The sequence below is a fragment of the Haliotis cracherodii genome, unplaced genomic scaffold, assembly GCF_022045235.1.
Source record: "Haliotis cracherodii isolate W230 unplaced genomic scaffold, xgHalCrac1.p SCAF_14, whole genome shotgun sequence".
Lineage (NCBI taxonomy): Eukaryota > Metazoa > Mollusca > Gastropoda > Lepetellida > Haliotidae > Haliotis > Haliotis cracherodii.
In genome coordinates this window covers 28,148,391-28,174,291 of record NW_027266269.1, presented here as the reverse complement: position 1 = coordinate 28,174,291, position 25,901 = coordinate 28,148,391, and the positions used below count along the sequence as shown (strand labels likewise).

At 41.6% G+C, this 25,901-nt stretch overlaps 1 protein-coding gene across 1 annotated transcript; it reads right to left on the bottom strand.

Moving 5' to 3' along the window:
• Nucleotides 1–23,324: 23,324 nt before the first annotated feature.
• LOC139460671 (uncharacterized) lies at nt 23,325–25,559 on the bottom strand. The gene is made up of 4 exons (XM_071242151.1): nt 25,487–25,559; nt 25,222–25,257; nt 24,722–24,803; nt 23,325–23,619 (listed from the first exon to the last, which is right to left on the bottom strand). The coding sequence occupies exons 1-4, from the start codon at nt 25,557–25,559 to the stop codon at nt 23,325–23,327; spliced, it is 486 nt and encodes a 161-aa protein (XP_071098252.1).
• Nucleotides 25,560–25,901: the final 342 nt, after the last annotated feature.

Here is a 25,901-nt window from a genome sequence, read left to right as displayed (position 1 = left end):
TGAGTGAGTGAGTTGGGTTTAACGCATCTGTTAACAGTATTTCAGTTATATCACGGCGTGTCAGCTTAATATGGGAGGAAAGCCCGAAATGATGCAGGTCTCAGACGTTTACCACTTTGGTGAAACCCAGGAGCACGGGTATGGTGATGACAAACCTAGAAACATAGTCGGTGCGAATTGTGATTTGAACCCACAATCATAGGTTTCTGGCGTATCCAAGGGACGCAACTCTGCACAGCGAATTGCGGCGCTTTAGACGACTGGGCTACCCGTGTCCCCTGCAATAAATAGAAACACCTACATGTACTTGCGAACAAAATTAAGTCACTCAAGACAGATTATTCTGAATTTCTCGTAGCCCGTAGGTAGTTGGAATTGTGATCTCTAATTAATTACCCATAGCGGTTCCGTTATAATTGTTCATTAAGTAAGTTACGTTTAATGCTTCGCAGATTGTATACAAAGGTTATCTCACGTCTTGCAATCATTTCAGCAGGATAATGCCAAGATATTACTATTAAACCAATCACTAACTACAAAAGGTGTATACAGTTTTATTAATGTGATATGCGTTCTGTGATAGATATTTTGAAAAAGTGGAGAAACGTCACTAGAAAAAAAAGAAGTTTGATTTATTCTTCCCAATTGCTTCGGATCATCGCTATCAGCTAAATCCGACAATGCAAACTGAGACTGAACAATTTAAGACATATTGGTGGAAATAAGTTCACTTCGATCAATGAGGACCAAAACTAATGAGAGTTTGTTTAAAAATGCCATTTCCTGGGATTTTGACCCCCAAATCTTCTGGATTTTTCACAATGCGCATGAAAACTTGTTTTGATATATTTTATCTCAATAAAAGAAATTGCAAAAAATGTCATTTGGGTTTGTAAAATACACAGCACATTGATTATTTGATAAGAATTTTGTCAGAAACACTTCCATATAGGTTTTAGCAACACTCCAGCTTCTATGACAGCGGTCTTTCAAAAATCAATCCACTGACTGACATCATGAACATCAATCTCCGCAACTGTTGAGAGGATTCAACTGTCATGGCTGTTTGCCAAAAATAGTGTAGATAGATATACCTTGACCGGATGGATCTCAAAACTAGTGTTGATCAGTATTTCCTTTAATGTCGGTTTTTCTAGACACAAATCAGATGAGGAAAGAGACACAAACGTTCCCCTTTAGACACTTACTTTTTTTCGGAGTGTTGTATCCGAATGTACTACATCAGAAGTCTTTCAGCTTAAACTCAACTGGGGAAGCAGATCAGAGATGGATATTTCAGAAAGAAAACAATCTCATTAAAATCAGATCTTAGTTCTGAGGACATCCTACGCCAGAAAGACCTTTCACCCGACCAATCAGAGCGTCGCTTACCAGATCGTGAAAGTGACAGTTGGAATGTGTTTTCTAATCATGCAACTTCGAAGTCGTTAACACGGGGTATTCCGAACGACAGTCACGGCCCGTAAGGCTGATTCCATCAAAATTATCGTCTATCTCTCGCTTCCGTGGGGAAATAAAACATTTGAACGGAAGAGGCGTTGCACACACAGGACGTGGGGAGCACTGCCATATGATCTCAACCATATATTAGACATTCCGGAATGTTCCTTTGTTCAGTTTTCAAAATTTTAATCGAGAACTGTGTCAACACATTTGTCAAGCGTAGTATGAAATGGAAGTCACCAAGTGAAACGAGTGCCGTTAAGCTCGAGAAAGCTGCTTTCTAATTGGCTGATGTCGACTTCTTGTTAGTCATTTTACTGGTCGGTCAAAGTTCGCGAAAGGTCGTTCTTACGTGACCCGTGATGAGATGTCCTCAGATCTTTGTTTAGCGGCATTATATGGAAGCATTTATTATGTCTTTCAATCTGCTCCTAAAGAGAACGCTTTTAGCATTAGCTTCTCACTGTCCCTGGATAACGTATATAGCAAAGTGTTCAAGGACACCGAGTGAGCTTGAAACATGACGTCCAGCACATTTAGATGTTACGTTTACATGTCCTCGGGCAGATTGACCGAATTGTGGCTGACTACGTTCACCTGCATCATAAATAAATAGGGGCGGTCGGGTAGCCTAGTGGTTGAAGCGTTCGCTCGTCACGCCGACATGGGTACAATGTGTGAAGCCCATTTCTGGTGTCCCCTGTCGTGATATTGCTGGAATATTGCTAAAAGCGGCGTAAAACCAAAACTCACTCATAAATAAATAAATAAATAGGTAAAAAGTCAATGAAACCTCTGAAATACAGTGAAACGTCGTTAATGCGGACGGTGCCGTTCCCAAATGGCTTCGCCCAGACTGACAAACGTCCGTATTAATGAGTCCAGGAAGAAGTATGTCCCCAGCACCCAATGTTGTTCGTAAGTGGAGATTTGGTGGATAAGTCTCTTTTCATCGAACCTCGACGAAATCAACAACTGGTTTGTCAACAATTCCAAGATCAAAATACTTCATCTAAAAATGTGTGCATATATATTTAAGAAAACATATTATATATTTTGTTAAAGTTTTAACGTGTATATGAAATTGAGTAATGCAGTTTTTTCGAGCACGGCGTTCGTTTTACACCTACTATATTTCTCTTAATTTCATCTAGACACTTTGTGTTTGTGACAAAGACTATTTGTAATTTCATTCTGAAATGTATGAGGAATTAAGGGATGTATGTATCGCAGTTGAGTTTGAAATATACGTGATGTAATGGGCGTCTCATAACCGGCATAAGTAAAACGGGAGTATCGCCCGATATATTTAGGGGTTAGTTGCCAAGAGTTATCTCTGTTTTATTTTACGGACGCTTCATCTCTCAATCTTACCCCTGGTTGTCTCACCAGCAGTATCTCGTGCTGATACCTGGGGTGTGACGTGGACACTTTCAAATGCCACTTTATGTCACGCCATTGTCGAGGGAAGACATTCTTTATCCCTCCACTCATCAATTCATGTTGATGTCATTTATATATTTTTACAGGTAATAAATCTTTTATAACTCATCCTCACCGTCTCAGTTCCCTCAATTACATCGTTGGCAGAACCCGCGACATAACAATAGAATAATGATAATAATAAGTCCATTTATACTGCGCCAGATTCCATTCACCAAGTTTATATAACTTAACAACAAACACATTTCTTACCCCTTCACAGAAACTAAACTCCAGCCGGGAAGTGATCGTGGCTTCTTTTACCTGGATTTTCAACTTGATAACAATCATATCAAACTATATACATCGCCCTGACATCACATGCCCACGGTTGCTGTAATATGACACACTGTCTGCCAAGACATCACAGTCATAGTCGCAATATTTTGGGAAGACCATTGTCTTTACTTGGAACCGTTGTCTTTACTCGGAGCTATTGTCTTTGTTAGGAACCGTTGTGTTTGCTAAAAAAAACTGTCTTTGCAAGGAACATTGTCTTTGGACGTTAGTTACTTGACCAAAGATTCCCATCCGAACATCAGTAATGTATACTCTGCAAAATAAGAAACGCAAAAGTAGTAAAATAGTAAATATCTGACAGATTGTTGCCGACATCCATACAAATTAATATGAATTGTTCAGTTTTGCATGGTTTTGGGATTGATTTGTGTGGAAAGAATGAGGTACTGCAGAAATGTGGTGAAAAGATGGGAAAATAGCAAAAACATAACCCCACGAGAGCCTGGCGCCGAGACACACCAACACCACTTGTTGGGCAATAAAAATTTCGGTTAAAAAGTTACATCAAGTGAACAGAGAAATCATGCCACAGCCGACGGTAGCCAAATGCAACAACGCCATCGACCAACTGCAAGCAGGAGAATCAGCTGCAGCTGTAGCCACGTTTTCTCCACGTGGCACCAAGCACCATTACAATGCTGTGCTACCGTTATCAGAAACACGGGACCTTCTCAGAAAGTAAAGAACCGTCTTCGGGCTGAGGGTATTCGCACAAGACGACCAGTTCGAGGTGTCATTTTGACGGACCTGCATCGTGGGCTGCGACGTCAAAGGTGTCAAGTCAAGTGTTATTGAGTTTGATTTAGTGACGAGTCACGCTATATGCTTCACTGTGCGGATGATAGATGTCGTGTTAACAGGCGTCGCAGGAACGTTATGCACGAAACTGCAAACAAAATGGACAGTTATGGTGCCGGTCGTTTGGAGATGTGGGTAGCTAACTGGCAGAACAAACGTGGTGCAAGTTTTAGAAAATTTAACGGCAGAACGTCACATGAATGACATTCTTCAGCCAGACTTTCTCCCCATTATGCAACAATGCAAGGCCCGAGCTCACACGACATGACTGACAACATGCTTTTTCAGGAATCACAACAATGATGCTGCCATGGCCCTCCAGGTCACAAGATTTAATACCAATCGAACATATTTTGGATGCACTGAATCAACGACTGCGAGCACGTCAGAAACAACTAGATAACCTCCGACAGTTGGCACAAGCACTGCTGGCAGAGTTGGTGAACATTCCCCCGGCCACAATTCATGCTTATGATCTAATTGCTTCCCTGGGACCAGGGGGTCAATTTTGTACTCTAAAGGTGACCATACAAGATAATGAGAACAGATTACCTTCACTTTAAAAATCCACTGTTCCATGTGTGCCATATGGAACCTGGGTGAATGGCAATGTTGTGTGCCAATTTTGCACAATCGATTACCATCGGTTGAATATTATATGATGTACATCTAAAATCACTTTTGCCTTTCTTATGATTTTTTTGCAGAGTACATATACATGTTTGGTGTAAGGTGCGCCCCCCCCCCCCCCCCCCCCCCCCCCCCCTCCCTTATTGGCTAAAATTGGCCTATTTAATTACCTGTTGGTTGTCAGTCGTGCGTCATCTGAAAACATGTTCTTCAACACAACTGTAGCTGTGAAGCTGAAACTGATTTCTGATTTAAACATATTTATTCACAAGGAGTGAACGGGATTGGGGGACAAGTTCTTCCAACTTAGAATGCCCTCTCCCTGGTATTTACAAAATATTCACAATTTCAAATTCAATATATATGCATAAAACATAAAACACTATAGATGAGAGAGAGAGAGAGAGAGAGAGAGAGAGAGAGAGAGAGACAGACAGACAGACAGACAGACAGACAGACAGACAGACAGACATTGTTGAATGAACAGTTCTTTACACAAATCTTTTAGTTGTACATATATAATGTTGTACTGCCTTAAATATAGCTTCATTTTCTGTAACAACGTGATCTGCATTGCCGTGTAACAGTAAGTGTACATCAATAGGTATGTTATGAACAATATGTTTAAGGCTGTTTAACATAATTTCACGCTGATGACTAAAGAATGGACATTCCATGAGATAATGATATGCATTTTCACATGTATTCGAACATGTACAGTTCGGGTGATCTTTTATACCAATTCTATATAAATCATAATTCAATTGACTGCACATGTATCTCAGTTTTGTGTGTAAGATATTATATTTTCTTTTTCCATAAGCGAAGTACGCAGGTGACGTGGGGTGGTGCTTTTGTAGCGAATTTTTAAAACAAGAAATCGTAGAATTTCGATCTGATAACGGAATAGAGTTCCACAATCGGATAGACGATGGGTAAAAGGATTCACACGAATGTCTTAGTCTTGTGACAGGAACACTGATGTTTTCAGAGTTTCTGAGACTGTATGAGTTTTTTGCTGCAACCGTTTTGGGTAGAATATCTGTTAGATAGGAAGGGGCCATGTTATGATTAATTTTGAAGAAAAGACAAAGTTTACGTTTCTTTCTACGCTCAACTAAGGGTTCCCAACCGGTTTCGTAATATAATGAATGCCGGGGGGCATATTTAGGTAGACCAGTTACAATGCGTGCAGCTTCTAATTGTAATTGTTCTAATTTCTCACTTTGTCCTTCGGTGCAACCATCCCAAACCTCACATGCATATTCAAAGTGTGGTCTTATGAACATTTTATATATATTGTTAATAGTATTTCTGTGAAGTAGATGTTTGAGTTTTCTCATTGAGTAAATCATCTTGGAAGTTGTTTTAATTATGGTATCTATATGACAAGACCATTTGCCACTGGCTTCAAGTATAACACCCAAGTGCTTATGACTGTTTGCAGAGCTGATTTCTTTTCCGTTGAAATATAGCTGAAACTTGTTACCACCAATGATACTGATCCGACATTCAATGTGGTCGCCACGGCAGCTACTTGTGGTCATTCGAGAGTCTTTTTTTGCAAAGTTGGTAAATGCGTACTATGTCATGTGGCAAAAGATATATGGTCCGTTTTTATATTTTGACATTTGCACTTCGTCAAAGCCCACAGGTTCACATATATTCCAATCCAGGCATTTTCCATTACAGTGTTGCTTGATTGACGAATGTGCTTTTCAGCATGAGCACTGAGAAAATAGTTAACACCATTATCAGACAGTTTTGTTCATTGTTTGCTGTTAACGCCGACCTTAACGTGATCGTCAATACAGAAACATATGAGTAATTCAATTGTTGCAAGGTGTCTTTCTATAAATACATTCAGGCTCATACATTCAAAACTCCGTGAAGATCCGAGTTGATACATGTCATCGTGTCCCAAGTGCGTGGATCAATGCTAACGATGTCAATCACTCGATTATTTACAGATCGCCTTCACGTGGCTGGAATATTGGAGTGCAGCGTTAAACAACGAATGAACTTCTCAAGACATGGAATTGATCGAAGTTATCGCAGAATGAGTCACTTGATCTAACTGCAGATAAACCAGCACGGGTACCACCACTAACACCAGCTGGTCCCATGGGGCGGCAGAACACGTTTCATGTCGCATGTGTACCAATTACGCTTTCCAAACCCATCAACACGAAAGAAGATAACTACCCCATGCAATGCTCCACCAGCCTGAACGCAGCGAAGTATTATTCAAGCATGATGTACACGTGTCACTTCATCTCGACATTTATTGTTATTGTAATGTTTTGAGAGTAGAGTTTGAATCCCTTTGAGCCTACTTGAAGCTGGGAAAGATATATCAACTGGATAAATTATCACCCCTGTGTGCAAAATATTCCCCCCCCCCCCCCCCCCCCCCCCCCTCCCCATTAAAAGTATAGTGTACATATTTTGAATAAGACAGCCCTTGTTAATTAATTCTACGACCCGCGAAGATCTTCGGTAGAATAGATCTTCAGCAACCCATTCTTGCCGTAAAAGGCGACTGTGCTTGTCGTAGGAGGCGACTAACGCGATCGGGTGGTCAGGCTTGCTGACTCGGTTGATGAATGTCATCGTATCTCAATGGCGTGGGTCGATGCTCATGGTATCAATCACTGGATTGTCTGGTCCAGACTTAATTAGTTACAGACCGCCGTCGTAGAGCTGGAACATTGCTGAGTGCGGCGTTAAACAATACACACAAAAAAACCAAACTATTATACATCCTTGTTTTCGAATGTTATAACACTAGCGAGACCGTCCCTCGCTACCGCGACTCAGTTGACCTGGTTTCATATTGAACAGACAACCTGTGCAGGCAACACCTACACCACTGTAGAATCTGCTTCTGTGTGGGAGAAGTCGATCAACAAGCTCAACTGTTGCGAGTGAGTGGAGCGTGGAGGGGAGAGTACTCTTGTCACACTGTTTACAAGGTGTCTTCATCACCCAGTTCTTTTGTTGCACTTTCATGTTTCTATTTTCTGTCTTGAAACATATTCTGTATGAAGAACATACAATTCTATTGTATGTCAGTGTATTTGTGACTGTAGCTTATGAAACATTGAGTCCTGTGTCTCCAATTACCGTCGGGTCTCTATTACTGGCGACCCCTCGAAGATACGGGGTTAGAGTAGATCTTCAGAAACCCATGCTTGCCGAAAAAGGCGACTATGCTTGTCGTAAAAGGCGACTAACGGGATCGGGTGGTCAGGCTCGCTGACTTGGTTGATGCTTGTCATCGATCCCAATTGCGTGGATCGATGATCATGATATCAATCACTGGATTGTCTGGTCAAGATTCGATTATTTACAGACCGCCGTTATATCGCTGGAACATTACCGGCCGTTTTGGGAAGCTTCTTTGAAAGATAAGGGGCAAGGTGCTTATTAGGGGAAAGGCGGTATATCGTCCTCATCACGCCGACGACCTGGAGCACATCCACTGGGGTATATTGTGTATTTATTGTGTCCCCTGCTGAGATAATGCAGGCAGACCTGTTCACTCACTTAGGACATTCTTTGTTATGTGCCTGTCACAACGTACAATAGACTACGATTAAAACGAACACGCTTATAACGAACTGACGGATATAACGAACTTACTTTTTGGTCCCGACTATTTGCTGTAGTTATGCTGTATATATGCTCATAACGAACTACGATTATAACGAGGTAAAATTAGTAGTCCCTTTGAGTTCGTTATAACCGTAGTTTACTGTACATCAGTGACGTATGGCGACGTATGAGAATTTTTGCTAAAACGCTGGCAACGCCGAAACGCGCTATGGATAAGTTAGGTGTAAGTTGTATACGTTAAAAGCACGCTGGAATACGTTGTAGTACGTCGAGGATTAAAAACATGTTTGTGCATGCACCAAATTTTTCGGCGTATGGGAACGTATGAATTATACGTTAGGCATACGTTAGATGTACGCTCTACATACGTTTACAGGCGCCAGATATACGCTACACATACGCTGATAAACGTCGACATAAGTTGGCTGAAGGTGTACTGTACACCTAACGTATTGATAACGTATGCGTAACTTACTTCCAACGTGTGTCTAACGCATACATTCAAAGTATATGGCGTATCAGACGTATGTCTGACGACAAAATAACTTATTAAACGTGTTTCTAACGTTCAGCTAGCGTATTGGTACCGTAGTATCAGCGTTTTGGGGGTGTCTGTATATATTGGGTCCCGGTCAGTACCCCCTCATCACTTCTGATGGAGACATCATAGAAGATGGTACCCGTGAAGATCCGGGGTAGAAAAGGTCTTCAGCAATCCATGCTTGCCGTAAAAGGCGACTCTGTTTGTCGTAAAAGGCGACAAACGGGATCGGGTGGTCAGGCTCGCTGACTTGGTTGAAGCATGTCATCGATCGCAATTGCGTGGATTGATGCTCATGATATCAATCACTGGATTGTCTGGTCCAGACTCGATTATTTACAGATCGCCGTCATATAGCTGGAACATTGCTAAGTGCGGCTTTAAACAACAAACAAACAAACAAAACACTTCTGATGGAGACATCATAGAAGATGGTGATGAAGAGGCTGCACCAAGAAGAATTATATACGCAGTCATATAAGTTATGTATAAGTCAGTGATACGCTCCTAATACGTTAGGCATGCTTTACATATACGGTGACCTCGTTATGGATACGCTATGGATACGCCCAAATCATGTTTTTTCTATGAAAGCCCGACGTATGACAGCGTACTAACTGTCTTTTACACGCTAGGCGCAAGTTACTCTAAAACGTTGTTGTGTGACAGGGTCATTACCGGTTGTGCTCACGTTTTCACCAAGTGACATTTTTAAAACATTAAAATTGTAAATCGTCATCAAAAATGTTTGCAGTGAAGCAAAACCTAACAAATCTTTAGCTGTAATCCAATATCAGCAAATTTCATTGAAACGTTATGCTTGATTTGGTTTCGTTTTTTACGACGCACTCGGCACGATTCCATTGAAATAACGGTGGTGAGTAAATAATCGAATCTGGACCAGACAATCCAGTTATTTACATTATGGGTTGATCCAAACAAATTGATGACATGCAATCAACAATGTCACCGTGCCTGACCACCCAATCCAATACGTCGCCTCTTGCAACAGACACTGGTTGCTAGGGAACTATGTATCCCAACAGTTATTGTGCTTTTGTATGTGTCAGCTATGATAATCTGAGTTAAATGTCATAAATGTTATGATTTCAAAAACACATCATTCCTGTTTAACGTTTGCTCATGAGGGGACACGGTAGGCCCAGTCATCCGAGGCGCCGCGATACGCTGTGCAGAGTTGCGTACCTTGGGCACGCCAGGAACCTATGATTGTGGGTTCGAATCCCGGTTCGCCCCGATTATGTTTCTAGGTTTGTCAGCACCATACCCGTGCTCCTGGGTTTCACCGAAGTGGTAAACGTCTGAGACATGCATCACTTCGGGTTTTCCTACCACATTAAGCTGAAACGCCGCGATATAACTGTAATACTGTTAAACGCTGCGTTAAACTCAATTCACTCACTCAGTGTTATTTAGTTTCATGAATATAAGGCCACCTCCAAAGTTTTGTGGTTGGGAGCCCGCGCGGGAGCGGGAGGTCCGGGGTTCGATCCCTGGTCGCGTCATACCAAAAAACGTTGAAAGATGGTTCTTGTTGTTACCCTGTCTGGCACTCGTCATAAAGGGGCTTAAACAAGGACTGGTGAGCTCAAAGTCAGTATACTGCGTCTGAGTGGTGTATTCATGTTAAACTGCAGCATGGTATCTCAGATCGCTAGCACTATAAGATCGGCATTATTGAGGACAAGTGCAAGCAGAGACATGCAGACACACACGAGCATGCACGTCGCTACAGAAGTGCAACAGTCTTTGAGGCGACGTTAACCCACTTCACTTCACCTCACCTCACAAAAAATACTTTTAACCTGACTTTTGATGTTTCGAAATAGTGTATCGGAGAAATAAGTATGTTGTATTGATAATACACCTCTTTTGTCATGCTCTGCAGGTGATCGGTTCTGTACACATGCCAGAATCTTAAAAGCTTTGGTCAAACTCGCCACGGTTATGCTTCTTCATTATTCAGCACCAAACGCGAACTTGTGTCTTTCGTCTATATTAAGACGATAGCTATGGTAATAACTGAACTTCCTTTCAAAGTGGCGTGAGGGGCGGTCGGGTAGCCTAGTGGTTAAAGCGTTCGCTGTTCACGCCGAAGACCCGGGTTCGATTCCCGACATGGGTAAAATGAGTGAAGCCCATTTCTGGTGTCCCCCGCCGTCATATAGCTGGAATATTGCTAAAAGCGGCGTAAAACCAAAACTCACTCACTCACTCCAAGTGAGACATGTCCCTGTGCGTAGCCATTAGCTAAGTGTATTCTGCATAACCATATCATGAACGCTAATTATAGTAATATAAATTAATTAATTTGTCACTAGCGCTTATATATTTCTTATGGTTGGTTGGTTGGTTTGTTGTTTAACGCCGCACTCAGCAATATTCCAGCTATATGACGGCGGTCTGTAAATAATCGAGTCTGAACCAGACAATCCAGTGATTGATATCATGGGCATCGATCCACGCAATTCTACAGTTGTACAGAATAGGTCTTCAGCAACCCATGCTTGCCGTAAAAAGCGACTATGCTTGTCGTAATAGGCGACTAACGGCATCGGGTGGTCAGGCTCGCCGACTTGGTTGATGCATGTCATCGATCCCAATTGCGCGGATCGATGCTTATGATATCAATCACTAGATTGTCTGGTCCAGACTCAATTATTTACAGACCGCCGTCATGTAGCTGGGATATTGCCGAGTGCGGCGTTAAACAACATATATGTCCTTTTTAGGCATGACATTTACATCACGTTTTTTACACATTTATGAAATGCTACACACTAGTATATCATTAATGTCAGTGGCACTCTCTGTCAACGTACATTCTGAGTTGTGAGGCACTTTGAAGGCTTTGAATGTTACAAAATAAATTCGGTCCAAAGGGTGAACACGACGCAAATGAACTATTGTAGCAAGTACAGTTAGTGGACATAAATATTCGTCACTTTACAAAACGCGCAGCACGACGTTTGGCGAAACACTCGAGCTCCTTTACTGTTGTGCCGAGAAACATGGTGCCCGAGGACATTCCCGCTGAAAAACAGGTGCTATATTTGGATCTTGCAAGTCATGTGACACTCAGCTGAGGTCGTCTGCTTGCCCTAGTTATTGCAGTCAGCCTCGGGTGTTATGGGGAGAGGGTTTATAACGCCGTTTTTAACAGTATTCCAGTTATATTACGGCGTGTCAGCTTAATGTGGGAGGAAAGCCCGAAGTGATGCAGGTCTCAGACGTTTACCACTTCGGTGAAACCCACGAGCACGGGTATGGTGCTGACAATTTAGATCGATGACATGTATCAACCAAGTCAGCGAGCCTGACCACCCGATCCCGTTAGTCGCCTCTTATGACAAGCATATTCGCCTTTTACGGCAAGTATGGGTTGCTGAAGACCTATTCTACCCCGGATCTTCACGGGTCTATTAATGAGGGAAAGGAGGTGACTTTCTGTTAAAAGACAACCCAGGGAAAATCTAATAAAATGGACGACTTGTGAAGAAAATGATGGTGGTGGTGCGTGATGGAAACAAACAAAAACGTGTGAAATGGTTGTTTGTTGGTTTGTTGTTTAACGCCGCTCTCAGCAATATTCCAGCTATATGACGGCGGTCTGTAAATATTCGAGTTTTGACCAGACAATCCAGGGATTGATATCAGACAGGGAGACATCGCTACACGATAATTGGTTAACATTTTCCGCATAGTAATATGCTGTAGACCTGTCCCTGGCTCTCTCGACAGGCAAACCCACAACACGGTAATGGATCAACCGCAGCGAAATGATGTGTCTCCGCTGATGGTTGTGCCCGACTAACACAAACTTGTTCTGAGTAATAATTTAATTGGGAATGCATAAAAATATTTTCATAATTAGGTCTGTGTTTCCTATGCAATGATACATGTGTTAGACAAAGTTAAGTTTCTTTTAAAAGTGTGTTTACATCTTTCAATATATTATCCATCCACATGAAATTTTCTCAAAATCAAAACAAATAGAGCATGGTGCATGGCACCGTGTAATGACGCAAGGATACAATAGATGTGAACATACCTGTCTTTGATAATACAACCCACCTGATCAGCACAACTTTGAGAAAATACCACAAGATATAAGTTGTTCTGATAAATATCTTTAAATGAATGAGTTTATATTTAAGTTCCATGGATATATTTTAGCCATGTCGTAACTATCAAAGGTTAAACATAATAAATACATTGAGAATTAAATATAAACCTGCCAACGAAGGACGGTAAAATAACTACACTTATCACGGAAAATCTCTTTTAAAACTAGTATGGAACTATAAAAAAGATAGCACTGTACATAATAATACATGATAAACAACGGGCTATAGATCGCCAGCCACTGAAGGTAGATCACCATACTAGGGACCATGGGGACTTACAGTACGCGATGTTGCGAATGTACGCAATGTTATATAAGTTTAAAGCTTATTTTAATTTTAGGTAGTATGTGTTACTTTGCAAAGCTGATCGGTATTTTTTTTTTCAAATTTTGGGGTTGGGAAAAAGCAAGTTATCGTAAATAGTATTCATACGTTAACAACATTGTAATGTTTGTCATATTCGGTTTCTTGGCAACAGACATATGTTCAATTACACTGCTGCCTTCGCCACGTTTACACGAGGTTCAAAGAGGTTCATCAACAACCAATTGATCACTCCCTGTTTGCATTTTTACAGTAAGTTTGCTATCAATGTTTACTCACCAATGCGAGCGCCTGTTCGATCTACAGATCACAATTACTATTGCAATGAAGATCAGCACAATGACCGCAAAGATGATTCCTATAGCAGCTCTATAACAAAAGAATAAACCCGTCAATCTTATTGATTATGCATCATGTCAATCATTAACAAAATATATGCACTGAAGGCTCCATTCGGCTTTTGAATCCAAGAAATAGCATGAAATGAGATCTTTTACCCATTTCGATAACTCTCTTTCTCTGTGTCAAGAGCCGGTGAAGAGCCGGGTCAAAATAGAACTTCAGCAACACAAGTTTATCGTAATTGACGACTGAAGTGATCGGGTCGTCAGGGTCGCTGACGTGGTCGATGCATGTCATCGTATCCCTTTGCGTTAATCGATGATCACTAACTGGAATGTCTAGTCCAGAATGGACTATTTTCAGACCGATGTTACAAAGCTGGACTATTGCTAAACAAGTGACCGTGGTTGACAAGGCACGACCCTCAAGGGCAGACCCGTGAAGATCCGGGGTTAATACGTCTTCAGCAACCCGTGCTTGCCGTAAAAGGCCTTTATGCTTGTCGTAAGAGTCGACTAACGGGATCGGGTGGTCAGACTCGCTGACTTGGTTGAAGCATGTCATCGATCCCAATTGCGGAGATCGATGCCCATGATATTAATCACTGGATTGTCTGGTCTAGACTCGATTATTTACAGACCGCCGTCATATAGCTGGAATATTGCTGAGTGCGGCGTTAAACAACCAACCAACCAACCTGTCCTTGGCAAAAAAAACCTGCAGTGAGCAGAGGAGTGAGCAGAAGATGGTTGTTGCTCTCACCCAAATGGTTGCCCGTACCTCTGTCTTCTGTTATGACTTGTCCTGCCATGTAAAGTGGTTACATAAAGATGGATCACCCAATTACATAAAGATGGATCGTAATCTTCACCCGGTGCACGTATGTTATGACGGAGCAGGTTGAGTCACGTGAACCCTGTAAGCGAACTTGTGCAACCAAATCCAAAGGTTCTAGAGCCAATCCGATGTCAGCCTTCAAAGACAATCCGATTTTATTTCCTTACCATCTCGATTTGGAAATTAATGATCTCAGCCAAAGAACGGCCCCGTCTCTGGATCCTTCCCCGAATATATTTAGAGTACATGACACAAACTGCAAGGATTCATCCCCATCCACAGCTAAAACCTACCCGTTGTTTACTCTGCATTCGGCTCTTGGTTGACCACCCTCAAAGCCAAATATGCAGTAAGTGTTGTTATCCCCTGCAAAAATAAATCAAATGTATATACTTCTCGTTTTGTTCGTTTGTTGTTTAACGGCGCACTCAGCAATATTCCAGCTATATAAATAATCGAGTCTGGACCAGATAATCCAGTGATTGTTCTCACGAGCATCGATCCACGCAATTTGGATACGATGACATGTATCAACCAAGTCAGCGAGCCTGACTCACTCACAAATCTTACTTTACAGTTATCGGGAATACTTTTATATGGCTGTGTGATTTATTGTAAACAATGTTGTAATTGTATTACATTGTTTCTGTTGCAATTCAGTAGAAGTTCATATATTTGTGTCTTCACAATAGCAATAGCAATCAGTAATGTTGCGTCCCTTGTGCACGCCAGAAGCCTATGATTGTGGGTTGCTATCCCTGTTCGTCACTTGTAGGTTTCTAGGTTTGACATCGCCATATCCCAGCCTGGTTCCCTAGGCATGCTGCGCTGGCGTTACACTGGCCCAGGCAATTACTGCACAATGGCCGCCTCATGGATGTGTATGCCACTGTACCAAATTAATTAAAAATTATGAACAATTCTCCACCATTCAGATCCGACATTTTTACAAGCACACACATGGTTAAACAACTCTGAAAATAATCAATTATTTTTCCAAAATTGTTGGATCTATTTATGACACACCCTATCATTAAATACCATTATTACGGATCAAAAGTGAAAACGGGGGTATAATCGGAGGCATTTGCGTAATCAGATTTGCTTAAAATAAAGATGCCAACGGTATTTCATTGACGTGGTCGTTTAATTCCATGTATTATGTGTACGATTCCGTGACAACAGTGAGCTGACACGAAATATTAACTCACATATCACTGTTGAAAATTTTGTTGTGTGTCATTGTTTACATTTCACTGATGTGACGACCACTTCCGAGTCTCGATACAGTTTAAATAATGTTTTCCTTCACTAACAGTAACAATGGACGTTATTCTCGTGACATTGCAAGAGTATTTATGAAAATGTTAAGAAAACACTTTAACCACCCGTTCTAGCGTTTCTCTATTGTAGATACATGTCGTGTCCGCCATGTTTGTTCGTCTCGTGGAGGCGGTAATTGTCCAGTCATTTCCTGGGTCAGTGTAGCGCCAGCGCAGCATACACAGGGAACCAGACTGCACCATATCTGCGCTCCATTCGTCACCACTCGCCCCTTTCCGTAACCTGAAAGAAGTCTCCTCCCCCTATCGATGAATGTTATGTGCGAAAATACGACAAACGAATTACCCGTGCTCGTGGGTTTCACAAAAGTTGCTTGTGACACATATGTTGATAGATGTCTTTTAAAAGGTTTACATGCACCAAATAGTAAGTAATAATTGGACATTAAGGCAATAATTACGCTTTTCTGAAGGTAAGAAAATATAAGTGAAGAAAAGATTAAATCGTTCAAAATATTTAAGTACTCTGTGACATGCCAGTACATTTTGCCAAATAACACAACGACAACTGACAGAAATCGATAACATTAGTAACATTATTATAAAAAAAGTAACATAAAAAAAAACATGTCAAGAAAACATACATGTAATTCATACATTCATCTGTAACAAACAGCATCAAAACGGCTTGTCAACGAAATCCTTAAAGATGATAATGAAACGAGAAAGCTTAACATACAACCACCGGTCATTTTGAAAATATCAACATTAATAACCGCAGAGAACCTGGACTAACCAACGATGAAAGGTGCCTTCAGAAGAATAGCAAAAAGTATCCCTGTAAATTCCATATTATCCATTTGGCAACAAGTCAGACCGCACAGTATTCAGTAAGAAACTGTAACAAGATGTAACGCCCTCTTTATCCGAGGATAAGGTCCAGCTGATATGACGATCCGCGTTTTCCTAGTTTCGTTTTCGACTCTTGTAACGTTAAAAAAAATATACAAACTTTAGTGTATTGCCCCAGCCTGGTTCCCTGGGTATGCTGCGCTGGCGCTACACTGACCCAGGCAATGACTGCACTAGGCCGCCTCCACGAGACGATAAAACATGGCGGACACGACATGTATTTACTATAGAAATACGCAAGAACGGGTGGTTAAATTCTTTTCTTAGCTTTTTCATGAATGCTCTTGCAATATATACGTCATGAGAATAACGTCCATTGTTACGTTTAGTGAAAAAAAATAATTATTTAGGCTGTTTCGAGACTCAAAAGTGATCGTCATATGGTGTCTTTCTTTGTCTTGAGTGATGTTTAGTTTTAATAGATTTTTTCAATGGGTCAATGTATTGTTCTGTTCATACTTCAGCTTCATTTTCTGTTGCTATGTCAGTTGGAGTACGCTCTTTCAATGATCTGTGAGGTCTATTATTGTATTTCGTTGCCAAGTCTTGTAAAATGTCTAAATAATGATAGGTCTGTTGATAAGTAAAGTACCTGTACATGGTTGTCTTAAGTGTTCGAATCACCCTCTCAGCATAAGCTTTGGTTTCATTGTGTAAAACATAATAAGTTGTTTTTTTAAAAAGGATTTCACTTTCCTGTTAAACGCTCTCCCTTTATCTGATCGAATAATATAAGGTAAGCCTGCCTGAAGAAATATCTTTTTCAAAGCTCTGATTACATTATCAGAGTTTGTATTTTTCAATGGATCAACCCACAAATACCGAGTAAAAATATTATTTACAATGAGTAAATATTTAACCCCATCATTGTCTGTAGCGATATTAGATAGATCTGCTAAATCCATATCCCATCTGTCATTTAGCCCTGAAGCCACAACACGTTTCCTTTTGAATTAAATCTCAGTGGTCGCATCTTGAGTAGCAAGCCACTTCTTGATGTGATGTAAACTGATATCAAATTTTGCCTCTCTTGACAATATGATAAAGCTTGTTGACACTGCCGTCCCCGCCTTGCTAGCCAAGCTGATAGCAAAGTGACACAGTACAAAATGTTCTGCTTTAATAAACAATCTGTGATAGATGTGGGTGAACCCCGAGGGGCTCGACAGATAGACCGTTGTATAATCTAAACTAATTATTTTCTTGCTTATATATTCAGATATATTACTGTGGAGATATTTTTACATCATGTATTTATATAGAATATTGACACTGTCAGATCTATTTTTAGATTGGGGATTTGCCAGTGTAACAATAGTTAGACCATAGCTCCTTTGTTATAAACGTGGTCTAACCAACGTCATTTTCAGTTAGACCACGGACGGAACTACTTTTTCCGAGCAAGGTAGCTCCAGTTGTATGAGGAAATTTCTGACTGGATGCATATTCTACTTCTAGCCATACAGGTAGTATTTAAGAGACTACAACTGACCAGAGTGAGTGAGTGAGTGAGGTTTTACGCCGCTTTTAGCAATATTCCAGCAATATCACGGCGGGGGACACCAGAAATGGGCTTCACACATTGTACCCATGTCGGGAATCGAACCTGGGTCTTCGGCGTGACGAGCGAACGCTTTAACCACTAGGCTACCCGACCGCCCCCAACTGACCAGAAATAGAATAAGAAAAGAACAAGGTCATAGATAAACTGAATCTCTTTATTCACTTAAACTTACTGTTGATCTCACAGGGCAACACAGAATAGGCGATCCCTTGAGGTTTTATAACCATGTCACGTGATGTTGATGTTGAGAGTCCCCTGGACACGCCAGAAACCTATGATTGTGGGTTCGAATCCCGGTTCACCCCGATTATGTTTCTAGGTTTGTCAGCACCATACCCGTGCTCGTGGGTTTCACCGAAGTGGTAAACGTCCGAGACCTGCATCACTTCGGGCTTTCCTCCCACATTAAGCTGACACGCCGTGATATAACTGGAATAATGTTAAAAGCGGCGTTAAACCCAACTCACTCACTCACTCACTGATGTTGAGAACCTCCGACATCCATCGCCGCATACTTTGCCGTTTCTGTGGATGGCGAAGTTGCAGTACTTGCAATTGTACGCTTTCACAGACCCTGCACAATCTTGCTTATGTCATCCCCCTGCTCGTCACTTGTCCTCTTGTATGACCTGCTAGCGTTACTGCGATTCCCAGTCCGTTTTGCGATCAACCGCTCGTCAACTCTGTCTGGTAGAGGCGCGTAGCACGCAAAGAGTGGTCAGTGTAAAAACCTACAAAATAAACAGATTTTTTCATTTTAGTTTAGAGGGTTTACTAAGTAAACAAAACGTTAAAAAAATAAGTAATTGATGAATCCGATTACGCGCTTGATTTGGTAATCAATGATGACGCCACAATTTAAAAAATAAACTTTCTACAGAATATTCAGTTGATGTTTATGCTGTCAAATGATTTCCTGTGCGATAAGAAAACGACTTTATGATATACACAGAAAATTGCCGCCATCACGCTCATGTCACTGCTCTATACTGTAAAAATGATTTAAGCAAATCAACAAACATTTGAACATTTTACATTTTGATTTTCGTTTTGGAAACTATTACTGAAACATTATGTACAATGTACTCACCAGTAAACCCAGCAGCGGCACACAATCGACTCACTGTCTTCGCTAGAGTATTTTGACCAATGGGACTGCAGGGGTACCACGTTTCCCGCCGGGGCTTCACTAATGGATGCAAGTAGAAGGCATCTGGGGCGTCAGAAGGTCGCAGACTCAAGTATTTTCGGTACAACCTCACAATACACTTATTAGGGTCAGTGCTAGTGTATGCAGTAACACACTTCGGTGGAACTCTACATCTTTCAGTCCTCGTTGATTACATTTACTGATGCATTCGGTGTAACGTAAATAATCTCCTTGATCATTCGATCCCAATTCGAACTGGTGGACTCTCAACATTCTATGTTCATAGCCCGACCGCAGTGTAAAATTTAATCCAACCAAGTACACCATCGTATCAAAGAGTGTTCGAGGGCATGTTGATCCGAGAAATCCCTTTACCCACACAATCTGTTCCTGTTACACGGTAATGACGCTAGCTTGGCCTGAGCGCAATGCCATTCCCTTGCTTGTCCTGCCTCTCATAATATTGTCCAATGTGACTAAAGCCTCCGTATACACTGTTTCGGAAAGAAACTGGACATCACGATTGTTGTTGTCATTTGCATGAGTAAAACAAGTTGACGAACAGTCTTTGGTGGATAATCCGTACTATCCTGCTTCCGAACCTCGAGGATAAACCGACACATACAATAATTCAGTTCGTAGTCATTCAAATCCAATAGTTTATTGGTAATCAGACTAAGCCGCTTACCCGATGTATCGCCTCCGAGAATTTTTGCATTACTTGAACAGCGCCATTCTTCGAACAGTCGACATGCCCAGTCGATATTCTTGCGAGTTTTTTCCGGTATGAATTTCTCTTTCATTTCAATCACAACATCGTCTGATTTTGGCTCGGCAAATCTGTCAGGAATACGTTCACCCTCAAACCTTTGAGACGCAGGGAACAAAATTTCGTCTTCGCTCGAGAAGTCAGGTGATTTATCCGTTTTGAGCACATCGGTCTCAAAATCACTGATATCACTGTACTGGGGCAAGTAAGTAGATTCCTTTGCATTTAATTCCGAATCCTCCATTTTCATAAACTTAGTTTGTGAGCAGAGAATCTCTTCGCCGGGAGTCTGCTGTAGGCTCTACAACCACCATTATACAATAGAGCCTAGAGGGTAGGCTTCAAATACCCCAAACACACCAAAATCACTACTCCCAGCCCCAAAGTGTTCCGCGGTGATACAAACCAATTGCCGTGCGATGTAATGTGTAGAATGTGCTAGTCCAGGATCTTCACCTGCTGTGCACATACAAACCCCTGTGACTTGTTCGACGCATGTTTATGCCAGGACAGCTCCTGCCTCGCATATACTGAATTGTCCAAAACTTGCCACAACTACAATTTAAAGGAAAAAAAGCAGCAGTACATGTTCCTGATACATACGAATACTTGAAATTAGATTAACTATCAACTGAGGAAATGTTATACAGATATACGTTTGTAATGAGTAGTAATGGGTGGGATGGGAGTGAAAAAACGGCTCACCGGTGTGGTTGTGTGGATGAAAAGAGGATGTAGCAACTAAATTCAGCTGCAACATGGGTAATTTCCTTTGTTTGGTGCACGTGAAGAACAATGCCGGGATAATACACTGATAAATCGCCTTGCACTATTAAACCAGGAAGAGTAGCTTCCCTTTGACAGTGGAACACAAAGGCAGGGGGAGAAAGCCCCTTGAATTGGAATAATGTAAAACAACCAAAATAATGCATTTCATTAATTAATAATATAATCAATTGTTTACATTTCACCGATATGACGATAAATAATGTTTTCCTTCACTGAAAGTAACAATGGACGTTATTCTCGTGACGTATACATTGCAAGAGCATTCATAAAAAAACTAAGAAAAAAAGGTAACCACCCGTTCTAACGTGTTTCTATAGTAGATACATGGCCTCAGACCACAATTAATTTCCTTCTTTGCTATCTACAGTCACATGACAGCCCACCATAATTATTATCAGTCGTAGGCCGTTCTCCTGTTGTATGCTGACCAACCTGCCACTTGTCACTTAAAACGCCAAGTTTCGGCCAGCATTTACCACCTTGCTTTCGCAGTAACCACTGTCAACAATGCTCACCGGAAGTTTCGAGCCGAAACACACACAACGGCCTTCAACTTGGGGTCAAATCAAGGGAAGCTGGAATCAATACCTTCACAGATTGAGGCTAACAAAAAGTTGACAGCAAACTACAATGTCTTATCTTTCATTTAAGCTATCACAAGTTACTCCAAAAAAATTGCCACAGGCTGAACAGCCCATTTAAACAGGGTACTATATTCTCCTATTTTCCTTCCAGTTCATGGTAAAACTTAGGGGGGATAACTGTGGTCTGAGGCCTATCGCAGAAAAAAGTATGCAATTCAAATAAAACTTCATCAATACTAAGCCCATACACTGTTGAAGGCTCACAGAAAATTTGGAATCCCTAACTCATACACAGCTTGTCTTATAGTCATTTGAAATCATGCTGCATCCATAGCACTTGAGAGTACATTTTTTGCATGAATTCATTTCAAATGCAATTCTAATTTGTCCATAACTCCATAAATTGACAAAACAAGCAAGTGTTCCTGTCTCGTCATTACATATACTATCAACAGACATCAATTTCAGTCCGGTATATCAATTCCTTTTTTTTTTTTGCCTATTTTTAGGTACATGCATGCATTTTTTAACAAAAAAATTGAATTAAAGTTCATATTTTTCAACACAAATGAAAATTGAAACTGTTAAATTTTTTTAAGGATTGACTGTGTATTTTTTTCGGTTCACTGAGGTATGAATCGAAAAACCGATGTGCAAACTGTATGAATCCGCGTAGCGGATTCTTACAAAAGTTTGCACATCGGTTTTTCGATTCATACCTCAATGAACCGAAAAAAATACACAGTCAATGCTTATAATTAAATTCGACAACGTAAAACATGTTTTATCTACAATAGTTTAACCCAAAACAGTTGCATATATCAAAACAGACAAAAATGACGGCATTGATGAACATTACAGGTGTAGGAATACATACAGTGGCGTGACATGAATCAGGTGATCGTTTAATTTATGCACATAACTTGACACGCCTACACAGTCAGTAGCCAATCAACGGAGAGTGGGATTAAAACAATGTTCATTTGACCTGTCAATTAAGGCAAGAGGCGAAAAGACTTGCAACAGTCAGACTGTAACGAACCGGAAGAAATATGTCCGAGAGAAGGCGGCTGTTTCAAATAACATGGTCATTTACTGCGTGATTCAAACATTACTTCTCTGATTACGGTAAAACAGTTGGAGAAATGCTAGTTAGAAATGAAACGCGAAGACATGAAAGTTGAACCGAGGCGAGCGGGAAAAAAAACTGGCGAGCGAGCCTGCACGTTTGCTGTTTCATTCATTCTCGGCCTTCGGTTTCAAAGGGTAGATTGGACAATGAATATGCATGAAAGTCGCTAAATGTCCTGTGCATGACGATACACGTGAGCAGAAAGGGAATTCCCTCGACTGTAATATTGGGATTCCCCGACATTCCGCAGTAATAAAAGTAGTGCGCAGCGGTGGGCGTGGCTTAATTTTTTACATTCATTGGGAAATGAATGCAATAACACGTGTCCAATTCAGCTAATCAGAATGCAAGAATTTCCATGAACACAACGAAAATTTAATTATATTCACATGAAAGCCCTGTCTTTACTCATTAAAGTGATTGGTGGGACAGGTAGCTGTGTACAGCCAATCAAGTGCAGCGAGTCACCAGGTGTGACCACTCTCAGATGACACTCGGCCAATACACGCCAAGGTGTCAAACTGTGTGTACAGCTCAACTGCAATTTGGACTGCTGGCACAAGACATATGTTTGTCTCGAGAGTTTCTAATACATTTACACGCTTGTCATTGCCATTGACATTACACAGTGATGGGGTATATAGGTACATCTTGTGCTCAGAGCTCATTAGTTCTGTCCGAGACAATCACGATGAAACGCGATCGCAAGAGAATCAAGTCACAGTTCAGCAAGGGCCACACTCCCTGGAACAAAGGTCTCACCCTTGAGTCTGAAGAGACAGAAAGTGCCTCTCCACCCCAGTTATCCAGGACTGTCACTAGGATGAGTGCTGAAGACTTATCACTGGTTACCAAGTCTAGGCTGGATGGCACTGGGCTGTCGACACCTGACTGTGAGGGCATCTCTACCTCTGTGAGGCTGTTGCGGCCTACTGCAGCCAGCATGCAAGACCTGAAACAAGAGTCTAGCAAAGATGACTTGGAGGGGATGCGACTAGTTGACTATCAAAAGGTGGCCTAAGCATGGAACACAGCTCTGCGACTGCATCGTTCGACATCCACTGACTGCAGCGACCCTCAGCTGCAGATAGCCAGGGAGAGAAAATGGGGAGCATGCTGGAAAGTGACACTGAAATGTGTTGTATGTGACTTCACAGCACCTGAAATGAAGTTGTATAAAGAAATCAAGACAGGCAAACCTGGACCAAACCCAGCAGCCCCTAACGTAGGACTTGCCTTGGGTCTTCAAGACACCCTTATTGGAAACACAAGAGCCAGGTTACTGATGGCAAACATGGACATTCCGCCCCCATGCAGGAGCAGTATGCAGAGGACCTCTAACAAGGTGGCTATTGCTGTTACTGAACTGAATACACAGGATATGTCTGAAAAAGTTGAATTGGTAAAGGAAGTTGATCGGAAGAGGGGTACTGAGCCATGCGAGATGAATATTGCCATGGATGGCCGATACAACTCAACGACAATAGCAAGCAGGAAGAAGCCAGGGCAGAATGCATCACAAGCAATCGGCATAGCCTTCGAAACTGTTACCAATAAGAAGTTCATCATCGGCGCGTCATTCCAGAATAAGGTCTGCTGGACTGGTGCTTAGCTGAAAGGAAAAGGAATGGATGTGAAGTGTCCAGGGGGGCACCCAGACTGTACTGCAAACATGTCGGCCTTCGCTCCGTTCTCCGAGTTCAATATGGGAGATGACATTGGAAATCAGCTTGCGCTACAGGGTGTGCTTATTAAGTATGCTACTACCGATGGGGATTCTAAGTCTGCAGAAGGAATAGACCAAGCTCTGAAAGTGTTAGACCCTATGTGGAAGGTGCAGAGTCTAGCTGATCCCACCCACTTGGCTCAAGGACAGTTTCGGCAATGCTACAGAGCTGATTTCAAACCAGATATGTTCCCCGGCACTACTCGTACACAGAAATTGGAGGCTAAGAAGGTGCTAAGTCAGGATGTAAAGGCACGGTGCAGCCTGATACTGAAAGAACTCATGAAGGATCCTGCAAGCGACATGAAAGCACTTCGTAGTATCTTACCTAGAGTGCTCGAAGCAACCCTTAAGTGCTACAGCGGCGACTGCTCCAGGTGTGCCCGGTACTCTGTTGTGTGTCGCGGCGGCAACAAAATCACTCATTTCAATATGGATGACAATGATAAACACTTGATGAATGAAATTCTCAAGATGAAGCTGAGTGTCGAAGTTGTCGAACAAATGAAACTGTACACAGACACACAGAAATGTGAAGCCGTGAACCGATCAATGAGTATTTCTTTGCCAAAGAACGTGAACTTTTCAAGAAATATGATCGGGAGGGCTTCATCGACTATCCATAGGCTCAACAATGGCCCCGGGACATCAGCAATCGACAAGTGCCAAAACTCTGGTGTTGAACTATCAAGTCGAGCAGTGCGGTCACTTGAACAAATGGACAAGGAAGCTGCCTATCACAAGGAATACCAGAAAAGTTCCAGTGTAGTGAAAAGAAAGCTTGTGCAGCATGGGATCAAAATTAGGGAACATTTAAAGTCAAAACTGAGTGACAAACAGAGGGGAGACTACAAAAAGGGTCAACTTGACCCTGTGCCATGTTTTAGTGAACAAGCTGACCATCCATATTCAAAGAAATGAAAATGTGCAGTAATACTGTAGCTAATGACTAGCTTATGACTGACTTTGTGTAAAAAAAGGAGTTGAAATAGGTAACAGTTGCTGTACAGCTATGTTTTTTGTATATGCAATGCTAACAATCAGCTGTCACTGTGATGAACATCAGTTCATGAATAAAATCTTAATCATTTACTTTGCTTCTTGTTGTCTCTTTTCACAGCTTCAAAGCCAAAAGGCAATCTGCATATGGCGCATGGCCTTTGCATGCACCCCTGTTCACACAGGCTACTCTGTCTGCATTTACACTATGCGGCTCAGCAGACAGATGTTCGACATAGGTGCATTTGGAATTATGGCACAAATATTAATGGCTGATGTCCAAATCACCTATGTCGAAATCTTCCCTATGCACAATGTAGCTGAGTCTATGGGCATTTACGGTGTGCCACTTGTTGGATATGGGGCAATAGTACCTCAAAACCCCATATCCACTGGGCTTACATGCCCTAGACCAGATTTGACATGGGCCGTTTTGACAGGTGCCATGTTGGTCAATTTTGGCTCAATGCCGAGCAAATATCTCTCTGTATTTCTTGAAAAAGGCTTCG